The 15,683-nt window shown below is 45.4% G+C and overlaps 1 protein-coding gene across 5 annotated transcripts; it reads left to right on the forward strand.

Moving 5' to 3' along the window:
- Nucleotides 1-1,019: 1,019 nt before the first annotated feature.
- LOC18442492 (uncharacterized) lies at nucleotides 1,020-15,086 on the forward strand. Of its 5 annotated transcripts, none has more exons than XM_020672424.2 (5): nucleotides 1,020-1,427; nucleotides 2,258-2,380; nucleotides 2,653-3,268; nucleotides 4,229-4,288; nucleotides 11,560-15,086. In XM_020672424.2, the coding sequence occupies exons 1-5, from the start codon at nucleotides 1,320-1,322 to the stop codon at nucleotides 14,913-14,915; spliced, it is 4,263 nt and encodes a 1,420-aa protein (XP_020528083.2). In that variant the 5' UTR covers nucleotides 1,020-1,319; the 3' UTR covers nucleotides 14,916-15,086. The 5 variants fall into 5 exon arrangements, with proteins under 5 accessions (XP_020528083.2, XP_020528084.2, XP_020528085.2 ...); XM_020672425.2 differs by having other exon boundaries at nucleotides 2,279-2,380; XM_020672426.2 differs by lacking the exon at nucleotides 4,229-4,288.
- The last annotated feature ends 597 nt before the right edge of the window (nucleotides 15,087-15,683 follow it).

The raw sequence follows: 15,683 nt of genomic DNA on the forward strand, positions 1-15,683 counted from the left end.
CAAACAAAGAATAGAAAAATGTTTTAAGAGAGATTTAAAGAAAGAGATAAGTGAGAAGTGAGGAGGGTGATATGTTAGAAGACACGTGGAAATGAAGAGAGATATATAAAAGAGAAAAATTTAAGTAGAGCGAAATAAGCACAATGGGAAGGAGAGATGAGACGAAAGAAGAAGGGATAGAGATTTTAGGGGAGAGATGAAGCAAGGGGAGCAATGGCTGGGTGGCCCGTTCCGGCCCAAAAACTTAGGGTCTGGACCACAAAATGTGGCCTAAAGATTGGGCAACCATGGCCCAAGGGCAGAGCCAAGGAAAAGTTGGCTTGATTTGGCTTGGCACCGACCTTTTTTTTCTTTATTAATTTAATTTTTATTTTGTTTTATTTATTTTGGCCTGGCCAAGCCTGGATAGGGCTAAGGCCGGACTAGTCCGACATGTAGCCGGCTTAAGTAGGAAAAGTCAAAGATGGAGAGAAAAATAGTAAAAAATGGAGAGTGATGGTGGGACGGTATAAGAGGGTGTAAATTTTTTATTTTGAGTGATTTATGTACTTATTTTATTTTTATTTAGTTTTAAATGCATAATGTCCTATCTTTAAGTGAAAATTACAAAAAAAAGTCGATCAATCAGTTATTTTTTTTAAAATTACCTTTCGATGCGAGAACATCTTCATAGTGAATTTTAATTTTTTTTAGTTTGGGGCATTGTCCTAGGATGTGAAGCAATGCCCCAATAACGAAAAAACTAAACAAAAGAAATTAAATTTGAATTTAGGATTCATCCTGCTGAGGAACAATTTTGGAAAAATTAAAAAAAAGTGAGTTGGGTGACTTTCTTTTGTAATATATTTCAAAGCATTTCATATTTAATTTAATTTTTTTTAAATCCCCACATAAAGCATTTTTTTATTTTTAGAGTGAAGCTCGTTGCTTCGTAGATATCCACGATCTCACCGACAGACAACTCCACTTGGCCCGTTTTAATATGTTTATATTTACATAGAAAGTGTGGATATATTTACATACATACTTCTCTAAGTTCGCATGTTTTAACACTCAATCAGAAAATGGCCACGAGTACGAGTAATGGTTCCCTCTGACACATGTAATATATGTGGCCTGTTTTTTGGTTTAACGACGGTCATTACCTTAACTTTCCTGAAAGTATATCATAGAGCTCGATTCAAAGAAGATGGCGGATATCGGTTTATGAAACCAGGGTTTCAATGACAGAGACGAAGCTAACTTCGACCATGAATCGTGTCTAATTTTTAAAATATCGGAGTCAGTTCAAAATCTATGGTTTGAGACGGGTAGTAGATATGGGTAATGGAGATGAAAATAAGAAGAACCGAGAGAGCTATGGAAGCCCTAAATCTCCAGATTCTTTGAAGTACACATTGCTTAAAGATAGCAGCAATAAAAACCAGGTTTTTTATCTTCTGTTTTATTGGGTGTTCTATATGCTATTGAAAGTTCCATTATCTTTTTTCCATGGGCTTTTTTGCTAAAATGGCCAATAAATTTTGTCTGTATGCTCTGCCTCTTTCTATAATAAGAAATTACATTTTAAAAAGAACGCCTTAGTTATTTATTTATTTTGAAGCATTTTCTTTCCATTGTTTTATTCGTTTTCTTGTTTTGTAATTTGTTGCAGTAGCTGTGTTCCTTTGTAACTTCAACTGAGTTCTGTGGATACAGAAGGTTTTTAATGTTTATTTATGTTTGTTTTCATTTTAATTTTTACTAGCATTGTGCAATTTCATAGCCACTGAAAACTAAAATGAATATGGGGTTTTAGTTCGGTGAATGATGAGTTTTGTATTTCTTTCTCTTTCCTTGTAAATGGTGGCTTGTTTTTTACTTTTGTTATCTGCACTTCCCTTTAACCATGATTTTGGTTTAATAATTTATTGTAAAAAATAATGAAATCCATCTTAATTATTATTTAGATAAACCATAATTTGGTTATCGTGCAGTAGATTTTGTCGCATGGTCAGTTCCTTGGTAGTTTGGCTGCAGTACTGTTAGAGAATTCATTTTTGTTCGTGTCAGTAGCTACGAAATTGGTTTTTGAGGATATTCTTTGTGTGAAACCAAAGAAGAATCAGTAATACAATCAACAGACACTTCCATGTTTTTCTTTGGGTGTTGATGCATTTTCATGAAATCCATTTATTTCCTTATTTTGTTCATTATTTAGTCATGAAAAGTTGAAAACAGTTTTCATATAGACAAACTGATTTCTGAATGGTTTTAGGGTTATTCACATGGTTCACAGGGTTTGGTAAGAGATGCTTTGCAAGGACAACCAAATCAAAGTGCAATTTGCTCAGGTGAAAGAGTGGCCATTAAGGGGCCTGGGGAACCGGAGCCGCCTCAGGTTGGTTATTTATGGCCTCCATTCTTGTGCTCTGTGTTATTTTCATTACTGCATTTTGTTTTTCTTATTTCATTTGCTTTATTTTGATTATTTATGTTTATTAGTATCTAATATTTACAAGTTTGCTCTTGGTAGAATCCCCTTTTATATTAGTATTTGGTGTTGTCTTTTTGGCAAATACATAGCTTCATTTTAATTGACTTAAGCTAGATATGATGAAGCTAAGGATTTACTCTCTCTTGTGATAACTCATAACACTACATGATTTGCAGAATCCAGAACATGTAGTTCATGGGGTTGGTTCAAATGAACCCATGGACTCTGATTTAAGCATGATCATTCATCATTTGAATGACGATATATGTGCTTTAAGTGAGAGGGTGACAACTAAAAAGTCTTCTATTAGGAAGGAGAGGCATGAAGTAGATTTGGAGACAACATGGGAGACAAGGAAATCAAAGAGGAAAGTGGCCTTCCCTGCATCACCAGAATGGGCTGCAATGAATGATGACTCCTTTGCTTCCATGGTAGAGGTTGATAAAATGGTTGATGAGGCCTTGGATGTTATGGCAATGAGGATTATAGAGAGGGCCTCAAAGGGGGCTTTGCAGAAGAATGCAGCCTTGTATGAAGCTCAAGACCAAATTGCATTTTTGCGCCGAAGTTTAGAGGAGGCGCACCCTCCAAAAGAGGAGGAGCATGCAAATGCATCAAGGGCACAAGCTGAGGTCAAGGAGCTATGCCTGAGGGCACAAGCCGACGCCAAGTCGACACAAGCAGAGGTGTTGAAGGCACATGCTGAAGCTAAGGATGCACACTTTCAGAAAGAAGCAGCACGAGCTGAGGTGTCGGCTATGAAAGTTCGGGATAAGAGGAGTCAGATAGCAAGTGAGTTTCCTCACTTTTCATTTTATCATTCACAAAGTATAGTATGATCCATATGGGCATCTTAAGACATGATCATAGCCTCATAGGAGCCATCACCGCCTCATGAATAGGTTGGAAGTTGAATGAAACAAATTGAGTTCCACAAAACTTCTCATTATTCATTTGTATGATCTAATCTCCATTCAACCATTGGTTGGATGCTGATGACTCTTATGAACGTTGCGTTACCATGATCATATGGATCATACCATATTATAACTTTTTAATTATTAGGGAGTAACCTAAAATATTGAGTTCCACCAAACTTCTCATTATTCATTTGTATGTTCTAGTCTCCATCTATCACCATTCAACCATTGGCTGGATGCTGATGACTTTTATGAATGTAGCGTTACTATGATCTTATGGATCATACTATACTATAACTTTTTAATTAGTAGGGAGTAGCCTAAAAAATTCATTTGTATGATTTAAACTCCATCCATCACTATTCAACCGTTGGCTGGTTGAATGTAGTGTTACCATGATCATATGGATCATATTATACTAGGACTTTTTAATTATTACGGATTAGGGATTGGTCGCTCTAAAAAATGTGCCGTATTAACTAAAAATGTGTAAAAAATTATGACTCCAAATGAACAACTAGAGGGTAGACACATTCAGGGCCAAATTCGCCCATGTATTCCATATCATAGAGACAAGTTTTATATTGGGAATGGAAAAGTTCCAGAAGCTTAAACCTCTGTTACAATTTACATCAGCGTAAAAGCTAGGCCGAATACCATCGATTCTGACCTTGAAGTCTATACATACTATTTTACGAAAGAAAATATACAGACACAAGAAATAAATCAATACCAATGACGATATGAGCTCGTATACTTGACTATTCGTAGGTGTGATCTGCTCCTTTTTCAATTAGTGAGTTTAAATTTTAATAGCTTCTCTCTCTATCAGATTCTTGCACTGTAATTCAGAACACAACAACAATATCAATGAGCTGCTTTTTAACTAACAGTAAGTATATCACTCTACGTTCTCTTTATCATGCGAATATCACATAGAATAGAGTGTATCTCTCAGTGTCTCTTTGATTGGAAATTAATGATTGAACTCCCTCCTCATCAAGAGACGAGGTTTATATAATCTTCCACTAGTTCATGATTACACGAGCTTGCGGTACCTATTTGCTTGTTGACCACATGCACTTATCCTTCACGATTTAGCTTCAGACGATAACTATGTAGCTTTGTTCAAATTTGATCGCTCTCACGGTGATCATGATGATAATCACATATTTGATGAATGGTTGTGTGCCTCGATCTCGTTGGGTCGTGAGATCGCTCGTGAACATTGGATTTGGGTTCTAGCTCGAGATCGCCCTCTCGGGACCGCGGCGCCCTTGGCGCGTGTGCAGGCAGGGTACTAACTAGTGAGAGAGGATTGTGGTGTGAGGTGAGATTTACCTCATGATGGGTCCGTGACACGCTCGGGCGTTTCGCTTGGGCGCCCTTTTATATCACGAAGAAGCCCCCTAGCCTGAGGCTGGTTCGGCTTTAACCTCCTCAATTGCACTCTGCAACTTGTAGACACACTACGTAAGATTGCCAGACAAGTAGGTTGAGAGACCCTGACTTGTGTTTATAAAAGAAAGGAAGGGAAGCAAGAATAAACAATAGAACAATTGGGGTGAGGGGTATAGCATGGGGGTGAATAGAATAGAAAGAAGGGTGAGGAAAGAAGAGGAAAGAGAGAGAAAGGAAGGGAGGTACGAAGGATGAGAGAAAGGAGAAGAAGAGAGAGAAGAAAGAAAAGAGAGTGAAGAGAGAGGGAAAGAGAGGGAGAGAAAAGCGGAGTAGAGAAAGAGAGGAGAAGAAAGAGAAAGAGTAGAAGTGGGAGAGAGAGAGAGAGAAGAAGTGCGAGAGAGGAGCATAGAAGAAAGAGAGGGAGAGAGAAGACAAGAGAGATAGAGAGAGAAGAAAAAGAGAGAAAGAGAGAGAAGAAGAAAGAGAAGAAGAGAGAGGGAGTGGGAGAGAAAAAGAGAGAAGAAGAGAGGGAAAGAAGAAGAAGAAGATGAGAGAGAGGGAGAGGGAGAGGAAGAGGAAGAAGACGAGAGAGATAGAGGGAGAGGAAGAAGAAGACGAGAGGGAGAGAGAGAAGAAGAGAGAGGGGAGAGGAAGTGGGAGAGAAAAAGAGAGGGAGAAGAAAAAGCATAGGAGAGAGGGAGAGGGAGAGGGAGAGAGAAAGAAGGAGAAGAAGACAAGAGAAAGAGAGAGGGAGAAGAGGAAGCATAGGAGAGAGGGAAAGGGAGAGAGAAAGAAGAAGATGAGGGGGAGAGAGAGAATGAGAAAAGAAAGAGAGAGAAAAGAGGAAGTGGGGGAGAGAGAGAAGAGAAAGGAGTGAAGAAGGAGCATAGGAGAGAGGGAGAGGGAGCGAGAAAGATGAAGACAAGAGAGATAGAGAGAGAAGAAGAAGAGAGAAAGAGAGGAAGAAGGAGAGAGGAGTGGGAGAGGGAAAGAGAAAGAGAAGAGGGAGAGGGAGAGAGAAAGGAGAAGAAGATGAGAGAGACAGAGGGAGAGAGGAAATAGAAGAAGAGAGAGAGGAAGAGAGGGAAGAAGAAGAGAGAGAAGAGGTAGGGACGAGGGAGAGAGGAGAAGAAGAGAGAAAGAGAGAGACTGGGCCGTCGGCTTAGCCGTCGGTCTGGTTGATTATGAGAAAGAGGGAGAGGAAAGAAGGAAGAGAGGAGAGAGATTGGGCTGGCTGCTTAGCCATCAATCTGGCTGATCGTGAGAGAGGAAAGAAGGAAGAGAAGAGAGAGAGAGAGAGGAGAGAGAGAGAGAGAGAAGAAGAGAGAAAGAGAGGAGAGAGAAAGAGAGGTTGGATCGGAGGCTTAGCCGTCGATCCGACTAAGAGTAAGAGAGGAGAAGCGAGAGGGGGGGAGATTGGGCTTAGCTGCCGGTCCGGTTGAATGTGCAACAGTGAGACAGGAGGAGGAGAAGAAGAGTAAGAACAAAGAGAGAGAAGGGGAAGAGAGAACGAGAGAGATTGGGTTGGCGGTTAGCCGTCGGTGAGAAAGAGAGAGTGGAAAGAAGGAACAGAAGAGAGAGAGGAGAGAAAGAAGAGAGAAAGAGAGAGAAGGAAAAAGAGAAAAGAGAGAGGAGAGAGAAAGAGAGGTTAGGTTGGCGGCTTAGTTGTTGGTCCGATTGACTGTGTGAAAGTAAGAGAGTGAAAGAGAGGAGAAGAAGAAAGAGAGAGAGGAGGAGAAGAGAGAGAAGGAGAAGAAGAAAGAGAGGGAAGAAGAAGAAGAGGGAGGGAGGGAGATTAGGCCAGCGGCTTAGTTGTCGGTCCGGTTGACTATGCAAGAGTGAGAGAGAGAAGGAGAAGAAGAAAGAGGGAGAGAAGAATAAGAGGAAGAAGAGAGAGAGAGAAGGGGAAGAGAGAAAGGGAGAGATTGAGTCGGCAACTTAGTCGTTGGTCCGGCTAATGGTGAGAAAGAGAGAGGAAAGAAGGAAGAGAAGGGAGAGACTGGGCCGGCGGCTTAGCTGCGGGTCCGGCTGATCGTGAGAAAGAGAGATGAAAGAAGGAAGAGAAGGGAGAGAGAGAGAAGAAGAAGGGAGAGAGGAGAAAAGAGAGAGAAAAGGAGGAGAAAGAAAGAGAGAGGTTGGGCCGGCGGCTTAGCCGTCGGTCCGACTGTCTGTGCGAGAGAGAAGGAAAAGAAGAAAAATGGAGAAGAAGAAGGAGAAGAGGAAGAAGAGGGAGAGAGAAGAAGAGAGAAAGACAGAGACAAAGTCGGCAGCTTCGCCACTGGTCTGGTTGTTTGTGAGAAAGAGAAAGGGGGAAGAAGGAAGAGAAGAAAGAGAGAGAGAGAGAGAGAAGAAGAAGAAAAAAGGAGAGATTGGGCTGGCGGCTTAGTCGCTGGTCTGACTTGTTGAGAGAAAGAGAAAGAGAGAAGGAGAAGAGGAGAGAGGGAACAAGAGAGAGAAGAGGGAAGAACAGAGAGAGAGAAGAGAGAGGAAGAGAAGAGATGAGAGAGAGAAGAGAAAATGAAGAGAAAGAGAGAGGGAGAGAGAAGGGAGAGAAGAGAGGGGAGAGAGAGAAGGGAAAAAGGAAGAGAGAGAAAGAGAGGGGGGAAAGCAGAGAAAAAGGAAGAGAGAGAGAAAGAGGGGTAGAGAAGCCCGGTTGGCCGTATGGGAGAGAGAAAGACTGAGGGGAGAGAGAAAAGGGAGAGAAAGAGAAGTGAGGAGAGAAGAGAGAACGAGAAGTGAAGAGAGGAGAGAGAATAGAAAGAGATGTTACCTACTCGAGTCCTTGGGCCGGATCGGCGGCTAGGTCGAGAGAGGAGAGTTCTAAGTGAGAGATTCCAAGTGAGGAGTGAGAAGTTCCAAGGGTAGTGGCTTATGGGGAAAGTTTTCTCCCTCCTCTCTTTGAATGGAAAGGGGTAGGAAAAAGTATTGCACACCAAGGGAAACTCAAAGTGTAAACCTTAAGCTTAAGGGGCAAATCTTATTAATTTTTCTCCTTGAACTTTAGGGTTACATATGCTTATATAGAGCTCCCCTTCAAACAAGGGTGGCTGCTCAAAACTAAAGGAAATTGCTGGAAAATATATATATTTTTAATTAAATTGGAATCCCGTTTTTGGGGCAAAATGACCATTTTGCCCCTACCCACAATCTTCCAAATGACAAGATGGTCCCCAAAAAGTGACCACGAATCATGACAATCTTTTGAGGTTTGTTTCGAGTCTTTCCGACGACATTCCGATGAAAAGAATGCCGTGAACGCGATGGTCTTGGCGAGGCGATCATTTTGATATATCTTTTGACCCTCTAATCAAGGTATTGAACTCTCGGCAACATTCGTCAAAATATGAGAAATGTGTAATCTTAGATCTTGGATTTCGGCCATTCTTTGTCAGAAGCTTAGGCTATACATCTGAGGTATGAGTCTAAGGTCGAACCTTCGACTTAAGCCATGACATGCATAAGCCGTCGGTCAGAGCCTTAGCTATACATGAAAGAATGAATCTTAAGGTCGAACCTTTGACTTAAGCCATAATAGGCATTGACCGTTGGTCAGAACTTTAGGCTATATATGAGACATATGAGTCTAAGGATGAACCTTTGACTTAACCCATGAGAAACATCAGCCGTTGGTCAGAGCCTTTAGCCATACATGAGAGATATGAGTCTATGGTCGACCGTCAACTTCAGCGATGACATGCATAGGCTTGGTTAGAGCCTTAGGCCATACATAAGAGATATGAGCATAACATTAAACCTTCGACTTAAGCCATGAGAGGTATCGGCTGACTGTCAAAACCTTAGGCTATATATGTGAGATATGAGTCTAAAGTCGAATGTTCGACTTAAGCCATGACATGCATTAGCCGTTAGTCAGAGCCTTAGGTTATATATGAAAGATATGAGTCTAAGGTCGAACCTTCGACTTAAGCCATGACAAGCATAGGTCGTTGGTCAGAACCGTAGGCCATACATGAGAGATATGAGTCTACGGTCGAAACTTCAACTTAAGCCATAACAGGCATAGACCATTGGTCAGAGCCATAGGCCATACATGAGAGATGTGAGTCTAAAGTTGAACCTTCGGCTTAAGGCATGAAAGGCATAGGCCATAGGTCAGAGCCTTAGGCCATATATGAAAAATGTGTCTAAGGTCAGACTTTCGGCTTAAGCCATGACAAGCATTGGCCGTCACTCTTAGACAAATATATGTGAGAAATGAGTCTAGGTTCAGATTTAAATGACACGAGACTCTTTTGATGGTGGGTGAACAATGGTTTTACAAGGGAAGATGGGTAGTTGGAGTGGCTTGATGGTGGGTGCGGAGGTGGAAGATAGGTTTGGGGTGGTCCGACCTATCAGGTAATGGAGAGTGGGACTCATTGGGGAATGGGGTGACTTGTTGTGAGATGGATGGAGTGAGCGTGAAATGGTCTGACTCGCTGGAGGAGGAAGGTATGAATGATGCGACTCATTGGGGATGGTGAATGGTTGAGGTGGACATAAATGTCACAACAAAGGAAGGGGTGAGTTATTGTGAGATTGATGGAGTGAGCGTGAAATGGTCCGACTCGTTGGAGGCGGAGGTATGAACGACGCGACTCACTGGGGATGGTGAATGGTTTAGGTGGACATAAATGTCACAACAAAGGAAAGGAAAACTGCGCGAGTGCGGAATAGGAGAGCCACATGCCTGAGCGAGAGCAGGCATGCGGGTGCGAAGAGGCCAGAAGAAGAGGAATTAGGGGAGAAGAGAGAGGTTTCGATACGTGTGAACGGGGATGCACGCGTAGACTTGCTTGTGAGAGGTGAGAGCACGCGTGCGGAAATGGAGCGTATGCATGCTTGTGAGAAAGAGAGATAAAAGTGTGTGAGAGAATGGTGTGCATGCGAGCGCGGGTAAGAGGAGGTGAGAGCACGTGTGCGAAAGTGGGGCGCACGTGTGTGTGCAAGGAGGGAGAGAGTAAAACACGTCTGTGTGAGAGGAGCGCACGCAAGAGAGGGTGTGAGAGAGAGAGAAAGCTCAGGCTTGGGCACAAGTCAGAGGGCCCAACCCAGCACGTGGATGGAGGGTGAGAGGCGCGCACCCACGCGCGCACGAAGGAGAGAAGGAGTTCCGGGCTCAAGCTCGAGCATGAGGCCCAACCCAACCCATTGTGGCGAAGGGTGGCACGCATGTGGAGGCACACGCCGGAGAGGAGTGGAAGTCCCAGTCTCGGGCTAGGGGCAGGAGGCCTAGCCCGGCCCACTATGTGGCGAAGGGATGGCAGCAGGCGACGGCTGCAGGGGACACGTGCGTGCGCGAGAAGAGTGCATGCGACGGCTACGAAGGGCCTCGAGCTAGGGCTTGGGCTCATGGCCCAGCCCGGCTCAGCTGCATGGCGAGGGGGTGCACGGACGACGGCTGCGATGGGCTTCGAGCTCGGGCTTGGATTCATGGCCCAGCCCGGCCCATCGAGTGACGAAGGGACAACAGCAGGTGGTGGCTTGCACGAGGCCTCGGGCTCGGGGTAGGAGGCCCAGCTTGGCCCATCTCGTGAGGGGAGAAGGAGAGAGAAAATGGGGTTCGTAGGGCTCAATTTGGGCGTAGTGGCTCGACTCGGAACCCCATTTTGGATGGCAGAGGTGACCCTCCCTGATCGGCAACTTTTTCTGCACGTCCTGGTGCTGGTTTCACGCGATTCTGATGCCTTATTAACCCCTTATTGACCATTTTACCCTTGACCCATTTTTGGCTTGAGGAGGTGAGCCAAGGGCGGTGAGGTATTTTTGCTTTCTGTTTTCCCAAAACATCCTCTTTCTTTTTTGCAAATGACCCAAAAACCATCATGAATGTGGGTGGAATATGGTTTTTGTGAGGGATGATGGTGGGAAGGCTTGCTGGAGGGGGTAGTTAAAGGTGAAAGGGGCCCCATTTTGGGTCATTTTCTATGAGAAGTTCGTGAGGGGCTCTTTGGGAGAGGGGTTAGGCATTCTTGAGAGGGGTTAATCGCGTTGGGTGCAGGGCCCTTTGGGCTTGAAGCAACTTCTTCTTTCTCACACGGCAGGACGAGATGGCTGGGGCATTCACTACCCGAGAATTTGGTGAGCTCCTTACTTTTGCATGCTCTTTCGTCCTTCCATGTTTCTTAAGTGCCCTCTTTAGCATATTTAAATGTTGTTTAGCACTTCGGCCTTTCTTTTGTGAACTTCAATCATTTTTGCATTTCCTTGCATCTTTTAGTATCTAAATAGCATTCCTGGTGCCTCTCAAGTATTTTTTGGCATTTCTTGCATATTTTAAATGCTTTTTAAGCATTAAAATGCCTTTTTGGGCATTTAAAGTGCCTTTTCAGCATTTTAAGCACTTTTGAGCATTTTAAATGCCTTTTTAATTGTTTTAAGCACTTTTTGAGCATTTTATATGCCTTTCAAGCATTTTTTATGCTTTTAGAGTGCTTTTAACACTTTTTGGGAATTTTTAATGCTTTTTAAGCACTTTTGATGCATTTTAGGCATTTTTGGCACTTCTTGCATATTTTGCATGGATTTCACCTGACTGGAAGGGAGCCCTGCCACGGTTCGTCTGGCTCGGGTGCATTCCACAGTTCAGTTCCTTGGGCATCCTCCGGGGTGCCTTGAGTTCTTTGGGTGCTTTTTTTGTCAAAAGTCCAGTTTAGAGGGGAGATGTTGTAGAATTTTTGCCAAGCCCTATATCTTCTTTTCTTTTGACCTTTCATTGAGTTCTTGCATGCCTTTGACTTTCTTTTCCTCGTGTCTTTGCAGATGATGTGCCCATGGTAAAGAATCTTCCCAAGTTGGGTGAACTTGGGACCGACACCTTTACAGGTGTCAGTCTAGTTCGAGGGGAGCCTATCTGGCTCGTAGAACCTGCTTATGCGCTCGAGTGGCCTTTGAGCGTAACTTTTGCCAGCGAGACCACTCGCTTTCATGTTCGCGAAAGCGATGACGGGGCGTCATCTGTGCAAGATGATGGGATCCCCCTCTTCCATTTCCTGCATCGTGACTTGGCTTCCAGCGAGGATCTCCCCACCCTTGGGAAGCGAATGGCCAAGACGAGGGGATTGGTCTGGTCTCCTTCTGGGCTCCGCATGCAGGGAGAGCACCAGTTTTTAAAGGGGTACACCCCCTGGACTCTTGAGGTTCTTCTTGTTTATGAAGACGTTCTCAAGCTTTCTTCTCTATTAACGGCGGTACAGAGCTCAGCCGGGTATTTTGATCGCTGTGCAAACACCATGAGGGCACTTTTGGAGATTTGGAGTCATGCCAGCAACACATGGCTCTTCGGTCATGGCGAGGGAGGGATCTCCCTGTTAGATCTACATTTTATTGGGGGTCTGCCGCTGGTGGGGGCCATGTATGATGAGTTCGTCCCCCATAACTCGGTCATCTTCGGCGGGGTTCCACTTGGGGGAGAAGCCTCTCCTCCTGGCCTCCGGGAGGTGTTTGAGATCTATCAACTTTTGAGCTCGCAGACCAGTGACGGTCAAGTGAGCTTCTCGCGCTGGGTGAGGTTCTTCTATGGGGAACACCCTGATGCCATTGAGAACTGTGTTCTTGGTGGCAAGAAGGAACAGGCGAAGGTTTTTCCCGCCATTTATGTACGTCGATCCGCAAAGGACTGCGTATACCTTGCCGCCTATTTGGCCCTCTTCATGTGCAAGTTCGCCCTTCCCGGTTCGAGCGATCTGATTCGTCCGGGTTGCTTCTTTGTGGCTTGTGACATGGCGCGTGGGCGCCAGTACGCACTGGCACAGCCGGTCTTATGTAGCATCTACTACGGTCTAGGGGCGATCTCTAGGGGGAAGCCCTTCAAAGGGGGAGACGGACCTGGGTTGGAGGGAGGAGAGGCTTTCCCCGGGAATTTCAAGACGCCGTTCCCTGCCCATTATGTGTTTGGCTGGCTCTCCGCGTACTTTCCAAGTACGTACGCTACCAACACAGCTTTGGCTGGGAGCATGTGCCCCCAGCTTGTGAAAATAGTGGGGCAGAAGGCCACGTTCCATACTCCTGGGCATGCGCGTAGTTTATTTGGCGGTGATTCCTTCTTCACGCGCCGCAACCCTTTCCCTGTAGGTGGCTGTACCGATTGCAGTCATGAGCTGGACGGTGCTTCTATTGGCATCTCTGAGCTTATGTTTGTTTTAAGTGTTAGGGGAGGCATCCTTCCCTTCAGGACCCTTTTCGGTTCTAAGCTCGAGGCCTATTACCCTCATCGGTTTGCTCGTCAGCATGGGCTAGATCAGGGATGCCCTTTCCCCGTGTTGTTCAAGAAGCGCTATGGCAAGGAAGGTTCCAAGAGAAAGAAAGACGACTTGGGGACCTGCCGCGAGTCGTGGAAGGCCGTGCATGTGCGCACAGCTTGGGCGACATGCCTTGAGTTCACGGAGGTGAACAAGTTCGTCGTCCCTCATTATGGTAGAGTAGGTTGGGCCACGGAAGCTTATTGGCGTTGGTGGAGGATCACCAATACCTGGTATTGGCAGGTGGACCACTCATGGAAGGGGGAGAACAACAGCTGGCGTCATGATACGAAGCAAGGGAAGAATTTTGTGCCGCCTGCATTTGGGAAAGTCTTCGAGCTGGAGTATCCCAAGGATTGGGAGCAGCTCGGAGTGCCTCAGGCGATAGTGGTGGACGAAGAGTCGCCACAGGTGCTTGCCCTTAAGGAGAGTACAAGGACTCTTTTTGATAACCTTTGCTCTATCTTCGAATGGAGACAGGGTCGAAAGGTTCCCGACCGAGAGGGACATCCAATCCAGGATCTTAATACTCTTATTGGGAGTGGCCCCCATGGTGCCCTGGATGCCGGCTTCAGATACGGCCAAGCTTCGGAGAGAGTCGTACCTTCTCAAAAAGGAAAAAAAAGAAGAAAGCTACCAGTGACCTCAGATGTTTCAGAGTCTGAGTCTGTGCATGAGCCTCTTCTTAGGCGAAAGAGTGCTAGGCTGACTAGGTCGTCTCCTGGGTCCCGACCTGTGGCTAGTTCTCCTGGGCCAGTCCTGTCCGAAGTCGAGGGCACAGTTGCTGCCACCGTGGGTGCCCCAGACCCCACTAGTGTTCCTTCCATGTTGGAGGTCATCCCTTTAGTTGAACAACCGGTGCGAGAGCCAGCACCGGTCGCACTCGCCTCTTCTAGGTGGGTCAGCTTTGATTTGGCTCCTTGTCCAAGTGGGAGCAACCCCCCTCCAGTGATGGAGATGACTCGTACGACAAGCGGCATCGCCAAAGAGGGGGTAGAGATTGTTCCAAAGAGAGATCCCGTCGTTGATGTTACGCCTGAGCAGCCTGTGGTAACTGCTCCTTTTGACACCAATGGTGGGGCCGAAGCCCTGCTTTTTATGTCATCGGATGTTGAGTCTTGCTCAGAGACAGAAGGGTCTCTTAACGAGGGCTTTGCTGAGGCGCTGCCAGAGACGTCTACCTCTCTTGCCATTGTTGCTCCAGCTGAGGTGACTTCAGTTCCCAGTGCACCGATTGTCAGACCTATCTTCAGTGTGAAGTCTACCATGGTCGTAGGTATGCTACGATCGGGTCTTCTGCTATTGAAAGGGCGACCCCTTGTGGAGCTCGGCCCTGAAATTATTAAGCTTCGTGGTTGTGCTTTCGCTCTGAGTACCCTGGATGGTGAAAAGGAGGTTTTCTCCTATTTTGACAACCTCTTGAAGGAGCTAGAGGAGTCGAGAATAGAGGCTCTGAGGAAGGAGGTGGAGGTTAACGAGCTACAGGGCGTTCAGTTGGCCTCCTTAGAGGCTTCACTTACGCAGCATTGCAAGGATGTGGATGCATGCGTGCAGAGGAGGGCTACTCTGGCTGCCCAGAAATCCGAGTTTAACAAGCAGGGAACGACCCATTTGGCCAGGCTGAGAGACCTGAAGGCGAAAATCTTGAGGCTGACGAGCGAATTTAACGAGCTTGAGAAGGAGACGAACTGCTGGAGGGCGGAGAATCAGGTCCTGACTGCTGAGCTATCAGGGTTCGATCGCAGCATCGAGTCAGGGACTACCTCCGTGGCTCGAATTGCTCAAGAAGTGACCGACCTCAAGGAGCGCGCGCAAAAGGCCATCACACGTATGGAGGCTGCGAGAGCAAAAATTAATAAGATTATTTATTGCTTCTAGGAGCTCTCGCCCTGTCATCTTTCTTTAGCACCTTTTGCCTTCACTTGTACTTGAATTCCGACGATCCTGATGGAATGAAATACCACATTTTTTTACTAAGATTAATTTGCCTTCACTTGTACTTGAATTCCGACGATCCTGATGGAATGAAATACCACATTTTTTTACTAAGATTAATTTGTCTTCTCTTGCTTTTTCGGTTTGCATTCCTTCGCCTTTAATTATCGTCTTTTGAGGTCCCTGCTTGTGGACACATTTGCCCTCCCCGTGCTGTTGATTTAAATGCCCTTTCAGGTTTCATTCAAGCCCTTAGGGTATGCGCCATTTCTGATTTTCGCAAAACCCCGTGAGAGATTTTTTTTTTGTGGTGCTTTTGCCCATAGCATCTTTTACTCACGATAGCTGATGGTGCTATCGAGCCTTGTCATTTTTTCTTTTTCTATTTTTTTTTTTGGACTTTTTTTACCCGTAACGCGCTTTGGGGTTTTTGCCATGTCCGAAGAGGCAACTTTTAAGGTAAGGCTGCCGGGACCGTAAGGGTAGTGTGATTTAAGGTCATACACGAAGACCTGGGAGCATTCCTCCGAGACTGTGGTGGTAGTGTGTGCATGGTGATGAGAACCTAATTTAGAGAGAAATGCATGTCTCATGTTGCTAGGCAGAGGAGTGAGGGACTCTGGCATATTCGACTCCCTTTCTTGTGTCATACTGAGCAGCAGCTATCTCAACGGTTTTGAATAAAGCAATCATCCCTTTGTCATCTTTCAA

This window comes from Amborella trichopoda, chromosome 13 (assembly GCF_054954075.1).
Source record: "Amborella trichopoda isolate Santa Cruz 75 chromosome 13, AtrichopodaSantaCruz75HAP2 v2.0, whole genome shotgun sequence".
Lineage (NCBI taxonomy): Eukaryota > Viridiplantae > Streptophyta > Magnoliopsida > Amborellales > Amborellaceae > Amborella > Amborella trichopoda.